At 37.0% G+C, this 24,643-nt stretch overlaps 3 protein-coding genes across 6 annotated transcripts in view; 2 read left to right on the forward strand and 1 right to left on the reverse strand.

The window, feature by feature from the left end:
• rassf4a (Ras association domain family member 4a) overlaps positions 1 to 24,508 on the reverse strand; it is a 38,420-nt gene extending 13,912 nt beyond the window's left edge. For both annotated transcript variants that reach the window (XM_066679835.1, XM_066679836.1), the window contains exons 1-3: positions 24,173 to 24,508; positions 6,613 to 6,687; positions 6,454 to 6,529 (exon numbers count right to left, since the gene is read on the reverse strand). In XM_066679835.1, the coding sequence (XP_066535932.1) occupies positions 6,454 to 6,529; positions 6,613 to 6,668 (132 nt within the window). In that variant the 5' untranslated portion in view covers positions 6,669 to 6,687; positions 24,173 to 24,508. The remainder of the gene's footprint in view (positions 1 to 6,453; positions 6,530 to 6,612; positions 6,688 to 24,172) is intronic.
• LOC136705975 (C-X-C motif chemokine 9) lies at positions 1,231 to 9,404 on the forward strand. Of its 2 annotated transcripts, XM_066679838.1 has the most exons (5): positions 1,231 to 1,366; positions 7,912 to 8,095; positions 8,340 to 8,469; positions 8,560 to 8,640; positions 9,008 to 9,404. In XM_066679838.1, the coding sequence occupies exons 2-5, from the start codon at positions 8,035 to 8,037 to the stop codon at positions 9,093 to 9,095; spliced, it is 360 nt and encodes a 119-aa protein (XP_066535935.1). In that variant the 5' UTR covers positions 1,231 to 1,366; positions 7,912 to 8,034; the 3' UTR covers positions 9,096 to 9,404. The 2 variants fall into 2 exon arrangements, with proteins under 2 accessions (XP_066535935.1, XP_066535936.1); XM_066679839.1 differs by lacking the exon at positions 1,231 to 1,366 and having other exon boundaries at positions 7,545 to 8,095.
• Positions 15,720 to 20,755, forward strand: cxcl18a.1 (chemokine (C-X-C motif) ligand 18a, duplicate 1). Of its 2 annotated transcripts, XM_066679587.1 has the most exons (5): positions 15,720 to 15,864; positions 15,965 to 16,097; positions 19,218 to 19,295; positions 19,856 to 19,948; positions 20,514 to 20,755. In XM_066679587.1, exons 1-4 carry the CDS (start codon positions 15,726 to 15,728, stop codon positions 19,923 to 19,925), a joined length of 420 nt encoding a protein of 139 aa, XP_066535684.1. In that variant the 5' UTR covers positions 15,720 to 15,725; the 3' UTR covers positions 19,926 to 19,948; positions 20,514 to 20,755. The 2 variants fall into 2 exon arrangements, with proteins under 2 accessions (XP_066535684.1, XP_066535683.1); XM_066679586.1 differs by having other exon boundaries at positions 19,856 to 20,755.
• Positions 24,509 to 24,643: the final 135 nt, after the last annotated feature.

The following is a 24,643-nucleotide window of genomic DNA, read 5'->3' on the forward strand; positions in this document are numbered from 1 at the left end:
AATGTTTCAAAATGTTTCAGGGGAAGTTGGAACAGCTCAAAACACTGGTGCCACTTCACACAGAAAAAAACCTGTGTTCCCCTTAGAATCAAACATGCAGTTATTCAATGTCCACAACATATTAATGTGATGTAATTCATCATCACACTAAAAATAACACTACCACCAAACATAAAACCTCACCAAATATGGACACAATCGATTTTATAGATAAAAAAAACCTAAATAGAAAAATGTATGTATATTTTTTAGCTTTAAAACAATACAGAAAAAAATTAATTTCTACAAAAGTGAAAAAAGGAGGCAAGCTTAATACTTTTTTTTTTTTACATTATCTCCGTATATTCTCTTTTGAAGCAGGAGCTCCCTCAGCTGGTTGCACCACACACAGCAGTTTTGGCAGTAAACTCGCAGAAGAGGGCGCTACAGTCCTGATCACAGCTGAGTTCTTCATCTGAAATAACATCTACAGATACCTGCATCAACTGGACCTTATATAGTGCATTTGGAAAAGACTGTCATCCATCTGTTGCTCTGCATACGTTTGCCCCTTTCACTGTTGTTAAATGCTCAGAACCCCACAAGACCCCAAAAGAGCAGGGATAATTTGGGTAGTGGATCATTGTGAGTGCTGCAGTGACACCGATGTGGTGTTAGTGTATTCTGTGCTGGTATGAGTGGATCAGATACAGCAGTTTTCCTGGAGTTTTAAAAAACCTGTCCCTGAGAAACAGTCCAACCAAACAAAAATATCCACCCAACAAAATTTGAACACACCACAACCACGTCACTTCAGCACTGAGAATGATCTACCAGTCAACATACCTGCTTTGTGGTGGTCTGTAGGGGTCCTGTTCATTGATAAGCAGGGTGAAAATAGAGTAAACCATGTATGCAGAGTAACAGACAAAGTACTATCTGGTATTGTAGACCTGTATGGTCAGAAGAATGGACAGTGAGTGTAGAAACAAGGAGGTGGTCATAATGTTATGGCTGGATGGTGTAATAAGCACCCGTATTAAGGTACACCCAAACGACATGACTGGGCCTATCAACATATCTATTGAACTGACTCCATTTCTTATGCCAATGCCTTTTGCCAGCACCTTCAGGCTAAAAGATGAAAAGTACATTAGTCATATCTGGGCAAGAACAACACAAACTCTGAAATCACTGCAGTACTAAGAATGATCCATCACCCAAACCATCGTTCTCTGGGGGGTCCTGCCCATTGAAGTGCAGGGCAAAATGGGAATAAGAAAGTATGCAGAGAAACACGTGGACTAAAGTCTGTAATTGTAGAACTGCAAAGTGCTGGTGTATGGTCAGTGGAGCTGACAAAATGGACAATGAATGTAGATATAAGGTAGGTATTTCTAATCCAGTGATCGTTCAGTGTATATTATCACCTCTACACTATGTTGCTTTATAATCAGTTTCTGAACTCAAAGAAAACAGACACATAAAACTGGAACTAACAAGCAGCTCAGAAGCTAAAAGTTTATTGTTTCATGTTTTCTTTAACAGAGTGTTAAGTTACTGCCTACTAGAGTTTCTTTTGTAGAGTTGTGTATAACCATATCAATCCTTCTCCTCTGCTTTGCTTCTGGGAAAACAAAGTGTATAATAAAATAGGTGAAAGTGAAACTGTATTTTCAACACTGAGACTCGTTGGTTCAAAATGTGCAGAATAGTTTTGCTCAGTTTCTTCTCAGTTCCTATCAGCATTTATTCTTAAAAAGGCAGGAAGTCCTGTAATATATAATGCTAAAGTTCCAAATATTTCCACATGCCTTCAAGTTGCCTGGAAATTATGTCAAGTGATATTCAAGATGTGTAATTCTTAAATTACATTCTTTGGACTTATTCATTATACATTGGTCAGTCAAACGAGGGCTGTTAAAACATCTCCAGTGCCTTTTCAATGTACCGAGACAATATTAGTGATAGTATATCATGATCTTTAACACGAGGTCAGTCACCAGCTTAAAAGACATTTTAAACTATGGTATAGAGCATATTTTGGACATTTATACGCCTACATAAATTAATAATTTACGTAGATTTACCAATAATTTTGACACCTCATGGATAATTTGACCCCATTATGTTTTTAGAAAACATATCTCTGCTACAAAAAAGAACTGTTGCAAAAAATAATGAAAACCTATACTGTCATAAAACACATGCAGGTTATGAGTGTATGTCAACATTTGACTACAACTATATATTATCTCTTACTAAGAGACTCATACCACAGACATTGTCACAATGTTATTTTGGTTCCAATAGTCTTTTTTCCTCACTGTACACAAAGTGGCATTCACTCTGCTAATGATTTACAATTATTAATTTAGTTTCAGTATTGTAACATCACCTTCCGACATTTTCACTTTTCCATGTACATTACTGACTGGTATTGAATGCAGATTGTTTTGACACAAGCATTCCATAATAATTAGGGATGTAAAATGATTTCAGAATCACATCAATATCTGCAGATAATTGTTCTAGATACATGGCACTGGATAGATGTTTAGATATGACTAACACCTCAAACGTGTTTTACTGCACTTTGTTAGAGCAGAATGTTTAGGTAACATTAAGCTTCAGTGCTAAAATAGATTTAGTAAATTGTTCTACTATGGTAAACCTACACTGTAAGAAAAGGTGTCACTATGGTGGTACCTTTTGCTGTCACTGTGTATGTACCGTCAGGGTTACATTTCTGTACTTTTGTTTAGGGAGCATAATTGTATCTTATTCTATTGTAATTTTAGATTTTAAAATTGTGTTGATTTCATACATCCCATTTCATCTCTAAGACTTATATTATGATATTTTATTTTACACAGTGCTATAATGAAAGATTACAAATATTCACCTCTCCTTCTGGAGAAGAAAATTGAATGTACTTTTAGGGAACACAAAAGAATTTAAAGGTACATTTACACTGTGTGTAGCTTTAGTGACCAGTAATGTTACCTACTGTATGTTTTTTTTCTCAGAGTGCTTATAGGTGGATCTACATTTTTTTTATAAATGCAAAAATACATGCACAACATTTAAGCATTGTAAAACAGTAAAATGGTATCAATTTAGTCAAGTGTGTCAGCCTAAGAATTTAGAGTAGCATGACAGCATTATCATAGACATTGGGCTTTAGTCAATAAAATCAAAAGACAGGGATAAAAACATAAATACACACACACATACACATAACAAGTTTTGGCCTAACAAATAAAATATTTTCCCATGACCCTGAACTATCACCCTTTAATATAAGAATGTACTTCATCTGACTCATATCCTACTGAGTGAACCACTCCCTGACAATTAACTGTCTATACAAAAATGTAGATAAGTTTGTGTTGGCTTTTTTATTTGAATGCATGCTTGTTAATGAGTGTTATACTCAATAACCTTTATGTTCATTAAACATAAGATCATTAAATATAACAGCAGTTTCAGTATCTGGTCAGTGGAAAAACACTTGACGCTTTTGACTTCTTGCTTTATCTTTACAAATTCCTCAGAGTTTGTGGTTAGTCTTTCTGGAGTAGCTCTGCTGGCTGGAAACGTCCAAAAGCCTTACCTAATACGACAGATCCAAATAACATGTCAAGTGTCCAAACTTCCCCTTAGTTTCAGTGTAAGAACATCTGGAAATTTTATTTGTCTTAACTGTCCACTGCAGATGACAGATGAACAGCATTCACTGACCTTCACTTCTGAAAGCACTTGGAAAATATATCTGTCTCTTTTATTATTTACACACAATGATATTCATTCATTCATTATCTGTAAGCGCTTGTCCAATTCAGGGTCGCGGTAGGTCCAGAGCCTACCTGGAATCATTAGGCGCAAGGCGGGAACACACCCTGGAGGGGGCGCCAGTCCTTCACAGGGCAACACAGACAAACACACATTCACTCACACCTACGGACACTTTTGAGTCACCAATACCAACGTGTGTTTTTGGACTGTGGGAGGAAACCGGAGCACCCAGAGGAAACCCACGCGGACACGGGGAGAACACACCAACTCCTCACAGACAGTCACCTGGAGCAGGAATCGAACCCACAACCTCCAGGCCCCTGGAGCTGTGTCACTGCGACGCTACCTGCTGCGCCACCGTGCCGCCCACACAATGATATGTGAAGCAAAAATTGTGAATTTTTACTTATTTACATATTTACTTTACTATAGCTTCCAACACAACAAAGCATTAACAAAATACAGGGCTCCCAACAGGTTTTAGCCCTATCATCACAAGATCACATGGTCAGTCGCTGGTGGGGCCACTGCCATCTGTGGGCAGGAGTCTACAAGTAAATAACTGGCCATACTCTGGCTAGAACTGGTACTTTTTTAGTACTTGCTTGCTAGCAGTTCCAAGTGAGCCAAGTAGGGACTAAATGTGGCTTGTAAACCTTGTAAAATGCTGATTGGTCACAAAGATTTGTCAATTACCACGAAATACAGACCTCCATCACAAACTCTGTAAAAAAAAAAGCTACATCAGAGATCACATTTGTTTTCAACAGCCGATTTTAAAATGACATTGTGGTTTTTCGAAGAGCTTCAAATGTTCCTTGGATTGGTTGTGGACTAAAAACTGAGATTTTTGCTCAGTTATTTATTTTTTTAAATATATGAATGAATGAATGAATGAATAAATAAATAAAAACAACACACCGCAACCCTGAAATGAATAAGGTGGCAAAGAAGAAGATGATGATGATGATAAAACAATACACAAGTACACTATGAGTAAAAGTGCTAAACCTTACCACTGTAATTGTTGTGGTTTTCAAAGCAAGCAGTTCCCGTTAGAGACAGCGACTGGCGACATCACCAGCGACATTTCGCAGGAAAGTTGTGCAAGTGGAAAAGCGACCAGGGACCAGCATGTCAAATTGTGCTGAGTGGAGTTGAATAGGTACCTTGCAGGCCTCCTCTAAGCATATTTAACTGTGTTGAAGGAAGTATGTGCTAGACTTAACCTCCCCAGTTAACTAGCATCATATGACAGGGGCCAAAGTTTTTAAAAAAACCCTCACAAAAATACACAATATAGGAATAATGGGAGCTTGAATAAAATAGTAATGTGGATAGACTAGTATAATGCAAGACTTTTTCATTTGGTAAAATTCTATTTTTTATTAAACGAAATTTATAATGATTATCTGCCATATCAATAACTGTTAATGAAAGTATTGCATGACTTTGTATGTATGACTTTGTCATGTGTAGCCCTTGTGTTTAATGTACTAGCCTTTGTGTTTACAATTCACTTGTTACAGCAGCACACAATCTTAGGCATTGGACAAGAAGTGGGGAGAAAAAAAAATAAAATAAAAAAAGACAGTAACACAATAGAGGAAAAGGCTTAAACTTACATACTCACAAAACATATAACCCATACAACCATACAGAGATGGTTGCACATGAGAAGTTATTGCACATGATTATTCGCATTGTTGGGAAAAAGGCAGAGGTAGTAATACTGGTAGTGCAAAGACAGATAATAATGTATGCAAGATAATAGTATATATTACATATTGTAAGTGTTGTATAATCTAACAACAGTAGGTATGAATGACCTAGCCTTCTTGTTTATAGTTTAGCCTTTGTTTTGTGTTTATCCTCTCTGTTAAGTGTTTGTCTGCTCTGTTTAATTCTTGTTTAGTTTGTGTTTAGCCTTGTTTAGTGTTAGCCCCATTGTTCTGTTTAGTTCTTGTTTAGTTTCTCTGTGTTTAGCCTTGTTTAGTGTTAACCCCTATTGTTCTGTTTAGCTCTTGTCTAGCCTTTGTATTGTTTTTTGTTCAGTGAGTTAAATAGTCTTGCTTAGTGAGTTTAGTAGTCTTTGTGTTTAGCCCCTCTGTCTAGTTTCCTTTTGGTTAATAAAGTCTCCTGCGATTACCTCCTACTTGTTCCTTGCTCATTGATCTCCCCTACACCCATGTGACAAAACTGATTAATCATCTTGTTTTCCACTGATACTGATTGATGAAAAACAAAGTTTGAGCTAAAAAAGGTTCTCACTGCTGCCTTCTATAGGATTTATAGCTCCTGTCTGTTTGATTGACTTGTTTCTTTTAATACACATGACATGTCCAATAAATGCATTTTCTGCATTTTTATTTAGATTATCATCAACTAAGCAGATGAAAAACATACACAATAAACATTCTGTTGTGTGGTAAACATATGATTATGAGAGCTAAAATATGTTAACAATCCCACTTATTTTTAAAATAATTTTATGAGACCTACAGATTTCAGTTATGACAGGTGTTAGATCCAGAGCTAAAAACAACATTACAAGGCCTATCACTATATGCCCACAGCCCTGTTTTATCTGAGGGCAACTCTTGAGAATTAATTGTGCGAATTAGCAGAATAGTTCAGACTTGTACAGCTGTTTCAGTTTTCTGAGTTTGTGCATACCTCTCGGATTCTGAGTTGAAAACTCTTTCCTTCATGGTAGCAGTTGTAAGTTCTTAAAAGTGAGATAAACTCCGACCTACGAAAGAGAGCAGAAAAAGTGAGTTCTTGAACAGCACAATTTCAATGCTCTGAAGGAACAACATGCAGAACTGCACTCACTTCATAATGACTTTCTCATTGTTCAGTCTCACAAAAAGTGTCTGAGCAGGGTCCATGGTTCAGGTAACCTATCAGCTGTAAAGAGAGAGAGAGAGAGAGAGAGAGAGAGAGAGAGAGTGAGAGAGAGAGAACATTAGCAAAATTAAAAAAATCAAAGCTTAATGCTTCTGAAAACAAAAATATATATATTTTTCAGAGGTATACTATAAAAGCACAATATTTTCACTTAAGAGAGACCACCACTGCTTTAAAAATGCAACCTGAAACTACATAGTAATTTTCACATATGCATTCTGGAAAACATCCAGAGATTCAAGTCTGGATATTTTGGCACATGTAGCACACAGTGGGAGATTATCCCTGTCAGACATGTTCATGCTTGTGAAAATTTGTCAGTGTGCTTTAGGCATGGGGTCACAGGCGGTGGGTCACACTAGTATTTGCTGACTATTTAGCATGGTCAAGCCACCTACCAATATGTTTTTTGGACAGTGGGAGGAAACTCAAGAACCCAAAGGGGAATACTCCTCACAGACAGTCACCTAAGACAAGGCTCAAACCCAGAACCCCCGGAGCTACATGACAGTGACAACCACAGTGATGCACAGTGCAAAAAATCCACTCAGAAATAAAAAATAAAATTAAAAATGAAATAAAATTAAAATAAGTTTTAGTATCCTCAGTTCCCAAAAGATTAAATATTTTTAAATAATAAAAAGGAAAGGTAATGTAACACAGTTGTATATATGCTTCTGTTCTAACTTTTTGCAGAGTGTTGCAGGCATGAATTTCTAAATGTGTTTATATTTACAAAATAAAATCATATTGTTCAGTGAAAACATTGTATGTCTTTTATCAGTGAAACAAAGCTTTAAGAGAATTAACAAATTCATTTTATTGAATTTTATAAAATGTCCAGGATGTTATGGGAATGGTGTTTGTAACAAATGGAATTGTGTCCACTGTAAAGAATCACTGTGGATTATGTGAAGTCACATGCTTAGTTCTGGCAGTTTACTCAGTGAGTCAGTTTAACAGCAGACCTGTCCAGGCATGTTGACTCACCCTGAAAAGCTTTAAGAAACTTATTAAAATCATTTTCATGCTCATGAAGTATTGTCAATGTTTCATTTTTAAAAACTTCTGAACACAAAATAACTTTTATACAAACCTTGCAAATTCACTATTTATTTTTTTAAAAGATCATTAAAAAAAAATGAATCCATTATTTTCCCCAAGTGTATACCTCAGCTGATTTACATTCCTATGCTTATGTCCAAAATACTTTCACTTTTCAAGGCTTTTCTGTCAGAGGAATCCTTTGGAAACTCCATGTCAGATAATTCCAAGCACTGACAATGGGCGGGAATTTCCCAGTAGTGCTATATAATAGGATGAAACTAGTACAGAGATACATTCACCATGTCCACACTACATACTCTTACTGCTCTACTGGCCGTGGGTCTCTGTATCATATTCACTGGTGAGTAATATTGAATTTATTAAATCACAAAACCTATGGACTTACAGAGCTTCTGCAGTTTATAAATGCAGTTTAAAAAGTTTTGAAACTTGGCTCTATATAATGTAACTTCAACGTAATTATAATGTAACTGTAAACAGTTCTAGGACATATTATGACCTGTACCTATCTGCATGTTTTTTCAGTGCAGAAAACCATTTTCAAGAAATAAATGTTGTTTGTTTTGCTTGCTCCTTTAATGCAGCTAAGTTTGGAGACAGTCAGCATGTCCCAGTCCGCTGTGAGTGTCACAATTCCAAGGTCAGAGTCCAGGGACCTGTTTCAGATTACAAAGTCTTATTAAGAAGACCTGGCTGTCCTAGAAACGAGATCATGTGAGTAGCACCTAAATTAATTTATTAGTTAGAAATACATTAGCTTTTATTTTTAAATCTAAATCTCTGTTTTTGAATCTGGTTTTATAGAGTTACAATGAAGAACAACAAGAAAATATGCCTAAGTCCTGATAAAAAGCAAGGAAAACATCTGCTGAGATGCTGGTACAAGTAAGAAAACAACTTTTACATATTACATTAGATGTTACATTAAGTATTTACACAGGAACAATACACGGAACAACAATGTAGTGACTGTATTTACTGTCCCACTAATGTATCTTGTCAGTTGCCCTATGATTAGACAATTTAAACAATTAATATAAAATTCTAAGTAAAATCTATGTTGATACAAATATTTCAATACATCAATTTCAATACATTTAATTGTTGTTTGTCTGCAATTATGCAGTTATTACTGACTAATGGGACAAATATTACAACACTGTGCTAACATATTTTAATATATTTCAAGCAATGCTTTTGCACTTGAACTTTTTCTGAAGTTAATTGATTGACTTCATTTATTCTGAAATAGGACAGACAAAGGAAATGTGAAGAAATGCCTTAGAAGACTCTCTCCGAAATCTCAGAAAAAGCAAAAGAAGCCAAAGCGAAAACAATGACCAGCCCCAGGAGAATGGTTACTAGTGTACAAATGTGTCAGTGTGGAATCATGGTCTATATAAGCTTCCCAGAGAAGGCAGCCCCCACTCAAATGTATAGAGTCTCTATGAAGATAAGGAACTTTGGAAAGTGATGAAGTCACATTTGTTATCATGGCCAGTTTGAGTATACTTTGTATTAATTACTTAATTACACTGTTACAACTGGTATGCATCTGTCCATATGTTTTACACTGTGTTTGTGTATGTACGTGTATATGCAGTTTTTGTATTTAATATATATATATATTTTTTTTAAATAAAATGCTAGAAGTAAGCAAAAATGTCCCTTTTCTTCTCCTTGCTGTAGAAAATAAATACTGTTTATACACCACATGACAAATCATGTGCAGTGACACAACATATATTAATCATAATGTTATTTAAGATTTTTTCAAACATAATTTCGTGCCTATGAACATATACATTTTTTGTTTTTTATATTTTGATTAATGTTTCATTAAACTTTTATACATTTTTCAGCATGAAAAATATACAGAAGCCTCAAAACCTAAATACAATATTACAGTTTTCTGTATGAAGTGGGTCCTAAATTCTGCTTCTTTTTAGGTTTTGTCAGGAATATTTTTTTAAATAAAGGAAAATTTAAAGGTCTTAAAAGTTGGTTCTATTCATCATGAATCAAGTAACTCCAAATACAAGTAATTCCGGTGTTCTTTTAGACTGGTAACTGTTATTTTTTTGTCGATTTCTTTTTCTCAATAATTGCTTTTTAACCGCATCATTTTAGACCCACAGCACTGAGTTACAGTGCCTTGCAAAAGTATTCGGCCCCCTTGAACTTTTCAAACTTTTGCCACATTTCAGGCTTCAAACATAAAGATATAAAATTTAAATTTTTTGTGAAGAATCAACAACAAGTGTGACACAATCGTGAAGTGGAATGAAATTTATTGGATGTGTCAAATTTTTTAACAAATAAAAAACTGAAAAGTGTGGTGTGCAATATTATTCAGCCCCTTTATTTTTAGTGCAGCAAACTCACTCCAGAAGTTCAGTGAGGATGATCTGAATGATCCAATGTTGTCCCAAATGACTGATGATGATAAATGGAATCCATCTGTGTGTAATCAAGTCTCCGTATAAATGCACCTGCTCTGTGATAGTCTCATGGTTCTGTTCAAAGTGCAGAGAGCATCATGAAGACCAAGGGACACACCAGGCAGGTCTAAGATACTGTTGTGGAGAAGTTTAAAGCTGGATTTGGATACAAAAAGATTTCCCAAGCTTTAAACATCCCAAGGAGCACTGTGCAAGCAATCATATTGAAATGGAAGGCATATCAGACCACTGCAAATATACCAAGACCCGGCCATCCCTCTAAACTTTCATCTCGAACAAGGTGAAGACTGATCAGAGATGCAGCCAAGAGGCCCATGATCACTCTGGATGAACTGCAGAGATCTGCAGCTGAGGTGGGAGAGTCTGTCCATAGGACATCAGTTGTACACTGCATAAATCTGGCCTTTATGGAAGAGTGGCAAGAAGAAAGCCATTTCTCAAAGATATCCATAAAAAGTCTTGTTTAAAGTTTGCCACAAGCCACCTGGGAGACACACCAAACATGTGGAAGAAGGTGCTCTGGTCAGATGAAACTAAAATTGAACTGTTTGACCACAATGCAAAATGATATGTTTGGCGTAAAAGCAACACAACTCATCACCCTGAACACACCATCCCCACTGTCAAACATGGTGGTGGCAGCATCATGGTTTGGGCCTGCTTTTCGTCAGCAGGGACAGGGAAGATGGTCAAAATTGATGGGAAGATGGATGGGGCCAAATACAGGACCATTCTAGAAGAAAACCTGTTGGAGTCTGCAAGAGACCCGAGACTGGGATGGAGATTTATCTTCCAACAAGACAATGATCCAAAACATAAAGCCAAATCTACAATGGAATTGTTCACAAATAAACATATCCAGGTGTTGGAATGGCCAAGTCAAAGTCCAGACCTGAATCCAATCTGTGGAAAGAGCTGAAGACTGCTGTTCACAAACACTCTCCATCCAACCTCACTGAGCTCGAGCTGTTTTGCAATGAAGAATGAGCAAGAATTTCAGTCTCTCGATGTGCAAAACTGATAGAGACATACCCCAAACGTCTTGCAGCTGTAATTGCAGCAAAAGGTGGCGCTACAAAGTATTAACACAAGGGGGGGCGTATAATATTGCATACCCCAATTTTCAGTTTTTTATTTGTTAAAAAAATTGACACGTCCAATAAATTTCATTCCACTTCAGGATTGTGTCCCACTTGTTGTTGATTCTTCACAAAAAATGTAAATTTTATATCTTTATGTTTGAAGCCTGAAATGTGGCAAAAGGTTGAAAAGTTCAAGGGAGCCGAGGCACTGTATCTACTCATACTGGAAGGAAGAACAGAAATTCCTGATGATTTCTTCAGATATGAAAGAAGAATAAAGTTTTAATTTTTACAGAGGTCATAAAGCCCTAAGACTTCATTTTAGTCCCATTTGATCTCTTTTGATCTATATGAACTTCCAGTGTCTGACATAAAATCCTCTTATCATGATTTTTCCTTATGTGAATGAAGCATTTTATCCTTATAAATGTGTCCTAAAATGAACTAGTTCACATTTTTGATCCAGACCTTCTCTTACAGCTAGTGATTAAAGATGATGTAAAAGAAACATGTTTTTGATATGTTTTTGGAGTTTTGTCCACCTCTCTATTCTACCTAATACTTGCTGGGATAAAAAGATAGGGTATAGACCAGCATGACGTCTGCACAAGCAACCAAATTTGTTTTCTCTTTTAAAAACTATGATAATCAAGGTATTATCTTAGTTTAATTTAGTTTCAGAGTATAATGACTCTTTACTTCATAACAAGCATAAATCATCAATAGTAATATGCTGAAGTTTTTGTAGTTATCAAGTAAATTTCCAGTTCCACCTTGAAGGAATTACATCCTGCTCCTTGATGCTACTGCAATATTGAAAGTGGAAATATCACAGAAAAGTTAGGTGTGGTTCATAATGAATTATTGTCAATTGCTTCTGAAGGTATACAATGCTCTAAATGTAACTAAAACAAAACAGTAAAGCTGTAGTATTGTACCACTCCTGATTTTACTGCAGACAGAGTTGCCTACTGATATATCAAGCACTGGAAGGATTATTCCATGTATTGTCAACAGGTCTGACAATACATTTATATATATATTTTTTGGGGGGTTTAGTTTTTAGTCCGTTTGACTTTTTCGCCCCTTCTGGGTAGCCCAAGTGAAAGTATTCTAGATTGTATTCATACTTTTATATGGTATACAATAAGACCTGGGGCCTTATTTATATAGGATGCATACACACAAAAATGGGTCTGAAATGTGCGTGTGCAACATCTCATGCAAAAACTATGATTTATAAAGAAAAACTATGTGTAAATATGAACAAATATTTAAGCAAGGTTTGACCTATGCGTACCTAGAAAACTTTGCAGAGACAGTGCAAATTGGTGATATTCATTCATTATCTGTAACTACTTATCCAATTCAGGGTCACGGTGGGTCCAGAGCCTACCTGGAATCATTGGGCGCAAGGCAGGAATACACCCTGGAGGGGGCGCCAGTGCTTCACAGGGCAACACAGACATATTCACAGACACTTTTAAGTCGCCAATCCACCTACCAACGTGTGTTTTTGGACTGTGGGAGGAAACCGGAGCACCCGGAGGAAACCCACGCGGACACGTGGAGAACACACCTCCTCTCAGACAGTCACCCGGAGCGGGAATCGAACCCACAACCTCCAGGTCCCTGGAGCTGTGTGACTGCGACACTACCTGCTGCGCCACCGCAAATTGGTGATATCATGTGGTAAAATAGAGAATTGCAGGTAAATACACAAAACATCCTCACATGTATCGGTCCATAATAGGTTAAGATAAAAAAAAAAAAACAAGATTACAGAAGAAATAAGGAAGATTAACACTCACTTGCTTAAAATAGCTTTATTTTTTATATTCTGCATTTGTTAATTTTCAATGCTTGCTGCAACTCATTCTACTTTATTTGCAATATTGTTTTACTTGCTTTAATTGTTTTATTGTTTTTCTAGCTTTTTTTATTTCAGGGTTGGCATGGTGATACTATCGGTATTGTCGCTGTCACTCAGCTCCAGGGTCCTGGGGTTGTGGATATGAGCCACGCTTTGGGTGACTGTCTGTGAGGAGTTTGCTGTTTTCTCCCTTTGTCCGGGTGTTCCAGTTTCCTCCCATGTTCCAAAAACACATGTTGGTAGGTGGACTGACTTCTCAATAGGTGTAAGTGAATGTTTGTGTCGCCCTATGAAGGACTGGCGCCCCCTCCAGGGTGTGCTCCCGCCTTGAGCCCAGTGATTTGGGGTAGGCTCCAGACACACTGCAACCCTGAATTAAAAAAGCGGTTGGACAATGAATGAATTAATGGATGTTTTAGTTCTCTGTCTATTTCATTATGATTTTTTCATTTAAATTATTTTAGTCTATTTTGTTTTATCTCACAGTAATTTGGAAAATGCTTTAAAACTGTTTTGAAAAAGTGCCATATACATGAAGTTCATTATTATTATTATTATTCATTCATTCATTATCTGTAACCACTTATCCAATTCAGGGATTTGGAGGGATCCCGGAGGAAACCCATGCGGACATGGGGAGAACACACCAAACTCCTCACAGACAGTCACCTGTAGCGGGAATCGAACCCACAACCTCCAGGTCCCTGGCGCTGTGTGACACTACCTGCTGCGCCACCGTGCCGCCCTATTATTACTATTACTATCATTATTATTATTATTATAAGAAATTAAACTCCATAATAAACAGACAGTAAATTGTTATGGGCTGGTAATCGTTGCAGATAATTACAAGCCTAAACAGCAGTAACTTGCACAAAATCACAGGTCTATAAATAGGTTGATGCACTCCCTGTCATAATGTCTTTTTTTGGCACTACAGAGACCTAACTAACTGACAAATGATGCGACAACATGATTTCAGAGATCATGATGATTTTTTTGATGAAATCAGAATCAGAATGATTACTGGTTAATAAGCTGATTTAACACTGTTTACTCCTGTAGATACATGTTGCCACTCAACTAACTTTCTTTGTTTGTAATGCTACTACTGAGGCACCAAATAACACATTCAACCTCTGAAACAAGAACTTCTACCACACATGCTCTTTGGTCCTCTGATATCGCCACTATCTCACGCAAAAATGAATATGGAAGCTGGCGTTTAAATATTCACAAGGTTATTTGCATTTACCATTTATAGGTAAATGTGGGCGTTATGGAGGCGGAACACAGCTGGTTATTCTGTGCATGTTTTAAGAAGATTTAAAAAAGAAAACATACAGGTGAGGCCCGTAAACTGTGTGTAGAGACAGATATTAGATCAAGATAAAAAGCCCCTAGGAGGAGGTGGAATTGCTTTGCTTTCATCTTTGAACAGGGTAATTTTCATCTTTGAACCATGCAGAAGCGTCATCTGATATAATGAATGATGTCTGCCCACGTCATTATCAATCAACCAACATGTAAATGTTGAAAGGCATCTCTTGGCTGTGTATAAACATATACTCTTGGCTTTCACTCAAGTTCACCTTTTTTTCACAGTCCAGTTTTTCTAAATATGTAGAGGGTGATTTCATTCACTAATTTATTCATTGTCTGTAACCGATTATCCAGTTCAGGGTCCCGGTGGGGCTGGAGCCCAGAAGTAGAGAGTGATTAATATTTTATAATTTAATATTTAATTGTTTGTATTCTTTCATAAATTATTGTTTTGCCAAACAAGTAAAATCAGATGAATTTATATCTCTAACACTTACTTAATATTTATCATAAATATCCTAATATCAACATTTTTAAAAACATAAAATAGTAAAAATATGTGGGTCAGTTTTTGGATGCTAGAAAAAAGAAAAACAGCTAAATTTGTAAGGGATTTCAAAAAGGAAGTATCACAATTCATTCTTTCCCAAGCACAAAAAGTAAAGAAATTTGTGTTTGGTAGATTATTTCTTTGTTGTAACAATGCTTCTTGACAATAAATCTTATACCATTGGAAAGCCTGTTAATTTCCCTTTTAAATGGTGCCACATTTGTAAGGAACATGCATTTGTGGGATAAGTATGTGCTATGTTTATATGAAGAAAAGAAAGAGGTGGAACTGCTCTAAAATGTTGTTTGGGGGCTTGTTGTTTGGGGTCAATGGGCTCAATCTGAATGGAGTTAATTCTGCTCCTGGGGCGGGAATGCAGTGTTCTGCAAGTTCCTGTCCAAACATAAATGGGCAAGTTCATGCACCTGAATAAACAAATCGTAATTTGGTTTGGAGAAGACCCATTGAAACTTTCAGAAACAGTATTAGTTCTATAGTTTAATTAAATAATGTTGGTAAAACTATTTGACAGATCATGTCTTACATCGGAATGCCATAAAAATAATCATGACTACCAGCATGTGAAATCATGTATCTGGCTAAATAAGGGCAAACGGGAAAAAAGGGGATTTCAGGACAAGACACACACACACAAAACACACACAAACATGCGCACACACATGCTCAAACCCACTCTTCTCTGCAAGCTCATTTTACTTGAATTTCTACAGCTACAGCTCACAGCTGACATGGCTTTCAGGATACTGCAAGCTAATTTGGGTCTTGTGAAACTCTTCTTTTTTGTACACATCCTAACAGGTACAGTTCTCTCAGTACTGATGCATGTTGTTTAGTACACATCTATTAAGCCTACAAACTATTCTACACGTTTATTTCTCTCTCTTGTTTCTCATTCCAGATAATGTGACTGTTGCCATATCTATTCGGGAAAAATGTGAATGTGTCAAAGAGATAGAGTTTGTGCAGTGGAGAAGCATCACTGACTTTGAAGTGAAAATGCCAGAAGTCCTTTGCAATAAGGTTCAAATCATGTAAGTATGCCTTAGTCTTGTTTAGAAGTTAAATAAACAGCACGTGTGTTAAGAGGTGAATATCTATTTTATGAGAGCATGCTTTCATACTTTTAGCTGTAAAGAAGCTGTTCTGCACATTATTTTGTTCTGCTTGCTGCAGCACATCTAATGAAACTTAGGAAGGGCTTAATGATCAATTATAAAGTCATAAAGTGACGAGGTCAGAGGAAGCACAAATTCAGGCCGTGAATGTGTTCATTCTTTTGAAGGCATTTCTGCTCATGATTAGTCTTAAGGGCTGAATTATCTGTGATCTAATTGCAAGAAATGTTTTTGACCAATATGGCAATTGTGATTTGATTATTTTCAATTCATTCTAGACTTGCCTCAAATTCTGAACGCTTAAATCTATAATAAAATCAATGTAGCATTTTTTCAAAATTACTCCGTGTGTCCAAACTTCTGTGGACAATGTTTATAACTGAAAACTAATTCAGCTATTTTAAGTTGTGCCCACTGGGGACTAAAGATTTCTTTTGTGTACATACAGCTTAGGGTTTAGAGCTCCCCGGCTTCTGTCTGTGAAAACAGTGGAACTGCATTCTCTGGAGTGATGGAGCTCCTTTAAGTATCACAAGGATAAGATGTAATGTAAATTATGATATAAAACTAATTCTATTCCTGAATCAGATGTCATTAAATCCTCACTGCAGTGTTCCAACATTTAGCCTAAAGCCTTCCAATACGAGTAAAACCAGATGCCACAGCAAAAGAGACAAACTACGGTTCACTTATTTGAAATTTGAATGAGCAGGAGTCCATAAACTTTTAGCCACAAAGTGTATCTATCACACAGCATATGGTTTGTTTTAGCCTGACTGAACTCATTTACAACAGTGCATGCCTTTGATGTCACTGGGTTATAACATTTTGACTTGTAATTTTGACATGAAAACAATTAATCTTTCTGTACTAATGCCCAGGTTATGTCATTTGTTCCTGTTTTTCTGTCAGCTACAGCATGTTTAAGTGCTAGTATTTTCATCTTCACCTGTCAGTATAACTTTTTCTTTATAATTCACACTTCTTTGTCACCCTGACTAGCAAACATTTGACTTATTCAATATTAGCAAAAGTATTCAGGAGCACAGTCAGTCCTGTATGCCTCAGACAAAAGCTGTTTCATGGAGGTCTATGTTTACTTTTGCTTGGGTTGTTCTATTTCAGTCTGAATTTCAGATAATCAGTACTCCCATATAAGGTGAGGAAACTGCACAGGATTTCATGCTATTGCCTCCCTGCCTTCACTTTTAAAAACAGTCAGTGACCATGTATTTGGCTGTGTTGAATGAAAGTCGTTAACAACCTGTTGAGACAAGTGACAAGAATGCACCAGAAACATAATACAACTTTACCCTACAGCAATTTATAAGCAATCCCACTGTACCCCAACACTCAAAGCTCCCATAGAAAAAACAATAATTTTAATGCACGCTTATAAATCTAATAATGAATATTTATAGGACATTGACCTCAGAACTGATACTGTGAACTCAAGCCCCAAAATACCTGTCAAACTAGGTAAAACAAAAACTATATATATATATATATATATAACAAATTCAACCTTCATGAAGCCCCCTGGCTTTTCTAATACATAGAAATCTGCAGCAAGAGCAAGACTAGAGCTGTTAGATTGAAATGATAAATCACAAACCACTCATAACAACTCAAAATTCTGAGAAGAGTAAGGCTTCTCAGGAGTCTGATCTTCTCAGACAGACTCCCTCTGTCTGTGTGGGTTTCCTAAGGGTGCTCCAGTGTCCTCCCTTAGTCTAAGAATTTTAGTAGGTGGACTGACTGTTCCAAATGTCCATAGACGTGTGGGTGTGGTGACTGTGTGGGTATGATGGACTGATTCTCTGTCCAGGGTGTGTTCCTACCTTGTGCCCAATAATTCTGGCCCACTATGACCCTGAACAGACCAGAAAGCACAGTCATGGCATTATCCCGTTTAATTTCTCTGTTAGTTTCTTTCCTCTTTTCAAATCAGAAAGCGGTTAATAGATAAACAGTCTACTGTTTTCCATTTTCCCCATTTCAAAACGAAACTTATCGGCGAAGGCTTCTCAAAGGCGGGCACTAACAAAACATCAGCCAATAGCATTCAACGACAGAAACAAAATAATTTCACTTGGCTCCCGCGCGCGAGAGTAAAGGCCTCAACACTTCTTTCGAAAAGAAATTCGCGAGGATTGGGCGAACTGAGTGCCTTCGCGATCTTTTCAAGATCTTTTCAGTGATTTGCCATAGGCGATGCCTTTGTTTTTCTGTGGTGACGGCGGTGCTGTTTTGTCGCTTTGTTGCGTCGCTTGGCGCAGCCAATGAGATGGACTGAAGTGTATGATGTGACACAAGCAGCGCGGGTCGAAGATACTGTAGATATGGATGAGAAACTCAAGCAAAGCGGCGACGTGCGCTGCGCTCAGCATTGCGGTGAGCGACGCGCAGAACGCTTGTCATATGATAACCCCCTTAATCACAGAAACCACATAGACGTAGCAATTTACTTTTAAATTGTAAATAGAGGAGCCGATTGCTTTCTAACTTATGGTGCTTTGCAGGCATTAAGAAACAAAAGTATGCATTCAAAAGTATTCAATATTTTATTTTAACAGATTGAAGTTACAATTTCAAAATTTACAATTGTGCATAATATGAATTCTATATTTCTCATGTTTCGTACAAATGCATGCGCAGTCCAAATCAATGCGCACGAGACTGGAAAATTAGTGGTTACATTAGTGTGCCGCTTTGTCACCTTGTGTTAGCATATGTGATTAGATATACGCTTAATTTAAGGGGGGGGGGGCACTGGAGGGTCCAAACATGCTGTAAGGTGGGCAGTGCCCCGCACCATAGGACGTCACTTCTTTTTTAAAAAAAAGGTGCGCGAACGGAAAATGAACCGGTTGCCGTTGGTGACAAAGTCCAGGCACAGCGCTGTCTTGTAAGCGCGGGCGTCGTTGCTAGGTTACATGTATTTTGCGGAGTGATACCTGAAGAGCTTCGGTCAGAGTCTCTCAGCTAGTTAAACTTCAGGGTCTGAAATGTCATATAATTTACTTTAATCCACAGCATCAAGATGGGAACAAAATCAGTTTGCCTGAACACAAATCTTAAACAAGGAGAGGCCCTAATGAAATGCTGGAAAAAGTAAGTCAACAACAAACACCTTAATACAAGATGCTTTACATTAAATATGCTGCATTTTCCTAGTCCTCCCGTTCTATCACAACAAATAAGTAATAAAATACAATAAAAAATTGCTCTGTCTAAATGTTCTGTGGAATTTCTATGGAAACCAGCCATTGCTATAAATGTTTATGATAAGTTTGTGTTTATTATATATAGAAGACCTGTCTTTTTCATTGAGCATTTACAGTATTCCAGAACTTGATGGACACTGCCACCAAGGGGTGGAAAAAAGAGTACATAATAAACAGTCAAATTGTGATAAAACAATCATTCAAACGAGAAAAAAAATAGTTGACACATTAAATGCTACATGATGAACATAAAAAGAGAGATGTTATTTACATCATGTGAATTGCAAAATATAAAGTATCTTCATTAGATTAAAAATCATAGAGTCATGTCACAGTTGTCCTTAATAGCACTAATTGACTTAGGAGAGATAAGCATGAGACAAACCCATGGAGCCGTATCCGCTCAACTTTTATATATTTATTTATTTTTAAAAATTATTTCTGCAGGGTTAAGTTCAACGAAAAGAAGAAATCAATCTGCATGAAGCCTAAACTCGTTGGAAAGAGGAGGCCATGAGTGTGTAACAGCTGGCAAGTGATGTATGTCCTAAACTAGGGTTTATAGGTGACCCACATTTTATCCATGAATAGCAATGCAACGCTAACACTGAAGGTTTACTAAAACAAAAAACAAAATATACTTTGTGACAAGGGTGGATCAGCCTGCTCTGTATTATCCAGTCCCACTGTGGTTCGCAGGAGGAGAAGGCAACATGCATATCAAAACTAGGCTTCAGTGGGTTCCTTAGCTTTGTCTTCTGCTGAGTTTAAACTCAGAATTTCACTTCACACAAAAGGCAGCAGTAAAACACTTGACACTGTACAGCAGTGGGTGGTCAGAGAAGAAAACTGATACTGGGATTTCAAAGTCACAGGAATTTTTTTTTAGGAAATTATTGCTTGCTTATTCCCAGGTGGAGTAGCACATATAATTCCATGTTAGTCCATCCAGATGTGCCTCTTTATGATGCATCACTTCACCAAAAAAATTATTTGAAACCCACGTTTCTTTTAAATGTAATCATGTTGGGAAACATGTAAAAACATGGGGTTTGGATGAGCGGATACCAGAGCTTTTCTGATTTCTGGAAACTCTGGATTGCAGGGTTGAAATTTAAAACCTGGACCAGAGGGCATGTTGAGTCATCCCAACTCAGGTCATGAACCAGGGTATAAAAAACCTCTTTCCTAAACGAAGAATTGTTCTATCCACATACTAGTATTGTAAAAGCTACTAATTACTTATGTACAATTTTTGCTACTAAGATTTTATACTGTCATTTTATTGTATAACTTTGTAAAATGGTTTTGTATTCACTTTGTTTTGTCTTTCAAAATAAAACATTCAACTGAATATTTCAAATTACTTGTCCAGGAATAAAATGGCAGAGGAAGCAAGGTTGAAGAAGACAAAAAAGGTGAAAGAATAATGAAAATGATGAAGATGAAGAAAGCATTAACCTGTTATTGTCCCATCTAATTTTCCATTTATCCACTTCCTTTGAACTTACTTCACTGTAATTTTAGCCTTGGTCACATGAGACTACTATTTTTAACAAAGTGATAGGAGTGCCAAATTTGGATGTAAATATATGTATATATTTCCAATCACAGCAGAACAACGCTATAAGGAAGTGGCTAGGGGTGCTGTTGTGTTTAAGTGGTGTGGCATGGTATGGGGTACTGGTGCTACAACTCCAGGGACGGATTACTGACCCAGCTTACTAATATATACTACCCAATTTGTACTGATTGCACTGTGCTAGATGAGCCAATCAAGACACAAGGTTAGAGACAAAGAGCCAATGAATGCACAGTAAGAGAATTTGAAATCAATTCTGAAATATTATTGGTGAATAATATTGAATAATATTAGTCTCAATTTATAACCAAAAAGCATTTAATTAGGTCTAAAGAGTTCCTGACATTAATCTACATGGAGATAATGTGGACAATCTGTAATTAAAAAGAAAAAGGATAACCCTAGACACACATTAATTGGTGCAAGAAAGTAAAACTTGAAAAGGAAAGCAGACCAGGAGAAGCAGCATTACTGGAAAAGTGCCTAATATCCCTGTTTTTTTTTTTTTTGTTTTTTTTTTCAAAAGTTGCTTAAGGTAGGACTGCCTTCTGTACGCTTACTGTGGCTACTGAGTAGGGCCGGGTAATTCATAGAAATTCACATTCAGTACTTCTAATCGACATAATCTTGTCTATAATGTTTATATCAGTTATTTTTATTTTGTTATGTCCTCATTATGTGTTCATGTACTGTCCTTGTAAAACCACGCTACCAAGCTGTAGCCACGTGATTCTGCCTCTGTCTGCCACACGGAAGCAACCTAAACGCAGAAGCCAACCAAGCAACTCATACCAAAGAAAAACACAGCGTCTGTGGTTTGGACATGTTTTGCTTTGACTTTAATTAAGACGACACTGGACAAAAAGAAGACAAATATAAACACTGAGAAAAAATGGTTTCAGTGACCAAAGCACAATCACACACCAAATATAAACAGTGCTCTGAAAACAAGAGAGGAACAGCAACATTAGAGAAAAAATATTCCATATTAAATACTGGAGCATATTTACAGTACAACCCTTGTCACTGAACTATAAGGGTTAAAAATACAAAAACTAAATAAGCGTTCATTAATCGGAATCATGGTAAAATGTACAATTAGTCATGATATTGATTTGCGCTCATATCGCCCAGCAATACAAGATGCATAAGTTGTGTTGGGAAGTGGGGCATTCAGGGATTCTTTAATTTGTTTGTGGGTAGTGATGGACAGGGTGGTTGGTTTATGTTTAGTAGGAGGGGTCCTGCATGGGTTCATAATTTATTAATCTGTCTCTCTACCACTTAAATTTATTTGAGGAATTTAAATGTGCAAAATTGAGTCATGAGATTATTTTTTTAGGATCTAAGGATGCAGTGGTAAAAGCAGTAGCTCTAGTCACTAAAGCAAGAAAGAAGTGGCAGTGCAGGTAACTAGTAGCTCAATAGAGCTAAGGGGTGTCATTGCAATTAAAAGAGAAGGCCTTGGTTTAGGTGACACATGGAAAGCATTTAGTAAGGCCACATCAGGTACATGGAAGACAGGGCAGGTGTGTGGGGTGCTGTGTTGTGTAATTGCAGTTGCTGGTAAGGTATAACAGACATTTAACATGGAACTGGTGACAGATTAAATATTCCAGTGGGGCTTGGTATGGCCTTAGTCACCAGGGAGGCCAGTGTGGAATTATGTTTAAGATGGCTGTGCAGCTAGCATGGAGTGGGGGGTGGGACTTCACTGTTAATACTTCCAGAGATTTTGTGGGCTTAATTCAGTGAAACACTAATGGGGGAGGTGCCTACCTGATGACCCCTGTGAAGAGCTAGCAATGCAGTGGATGTGTTGGGCACACATGGGCTCGGGTCCAATGACTAACCTTAGGTGTTATGTGTAGTTGGTTGCTGATTGGATAATAAATGTCTACAGCAACTCTGCTGATTTGGATTATGGTTTAAATGGTCAATGATAGATTATTACAGGAATGTTGTGTTAGCAGGCAGGTGAGTGGAGTGGGCCCTACGCGACTGGCACAAATGGATTGGCATAGGATATTATGTACATTATCCTTTGTATGACTACAATATGACTTACATTGGGACAAAACATAAAAATCAAGTGGCTGCTGTCTGAGGGTCATGTAATTAGGTATACAAAGACATAAACATATATTATATTTTCTGTATTCTAAATTCCATTGTTTGACATGAATTAACGTAATATATTTTCATTTATGTTCAAATTTCTGATCTAGCTATTTTATCTGATTTTAGGGGCTATTGAAACTACATTTTTTTAACAGAATTTGAACATAAACAGAAGTAAGAGTGTTGTGACATGACTCCACCTTTGTCTAAGACCATAAATTATTCAATCAGTTCATGTGGATGTGTCTCAAGGAAAGCACTTAAATGGCAGCCATATGAAATGGTAAATTACGAACAACCTGGCGTGTCTACCTAACAAAGGAGCAGCAATCAAAGCAGTGTTGTTGAGGGATGCACTACAATTTAAATCACAGTGTGACCCTGCAACTAATCATTCAGCTCCACCAGCTGTGGCTCTTCATTAAGGTCTAATTGAGTCTGTCTCAGTGTTACAGTGCAGCTGCAGAGCTCCTCCCCTCACAGCACATACAGTGTTTAGCGTGAAACGACCACGACCAACGTGAAGGAGACCAGCTATTTTTAAACAAGTTACAAGTCTGAGAAAAATGAACGTAGCTGTGGACAGTAGTGACTTACCCCTCACTCCCCAAAATCAAATATAACAAAAAAAATTCAGTTAAGTGTTCTATAGAAAATCAGTTTTGAACCTGAGGTGAAAACCTTTTTAAAGTTTAAGAAGCAAAACATAATGAAAATGTTCAAAGAAAAAATCTCAAACTACTAAAAAAATTTAAATTAATAATTATAATTAATTTTTAAAGGGTTTAAGAAAATCAAATTGGCTTTTTATGGCAAAATAACCTTTTGTGATATTAAAAATGACTAACAAAAGCAAATCCATCCAGCTACATTTAGCAATGGAGACTTGCCTATGGGATGTTAGTTAGCGATACGTGCCTTGATTTGGGTCCAGAAAATGTACACTGACTTTAATCTCACAATGTGCTTAAGAAAAACAAGTCCGTTTTTAAACACCAACAAAGAAATAGGGCTTAAAAATCTTTTAGTGGACGTTGTGCAAACGTCTGCCTTGAACTCACCTGCAGTTCATTCAGACTGTGGATCCGACCTTATAACCGCCCGCTCTCTCTCTCACACTTCTGTGTTCAGGTAAATGAAAAAAAAATATTTGCCTTTTGCTTTTAAAGAAAAAAAAGCTTTCTTACTAATCTCCCCTTTCATTTCCTTCTTTCCCTGCGTCAACAGAGTACGCTCGACCACCAGCTTTTTTCGTTTCTTGTCGATCCTCGGGTAGTCGGTTTGACCCTGCCACTTCAGGGAGAAGAGCCGTTTACACACAGTGTTGAGTGACAATCGTATCAGCCAATCACTGAGCCCACTCTCAAAATAAGCCAATGAGAGTCGCGTGGAGGTCTGACAATTCGGTTGCCCCGGGAAACGTCCAGAGCACCTTCGTGGCCTTCTTCAGTTTATCTACTGCCTCTTCAACGGAGGGCAGTCAATCCATTTCATATAAAACACGTTCATGAATTAAAGCAAAAAAAAAAAAA

This window comes from Hoplias malabaricus, chromosome 8 (genome assembly GCF_029633855.1).
Source record: "Hoplias malabaricus isolate fHopMal1 chromosome 8, fHopMal1.hap1, whole genome shotgun sequence".
NCBI lineage: Eukaryota > Metazoa > Chordata > Actinopteri > Characiformes > Erythrinidae > Hoplias > Hoplias malabaricus.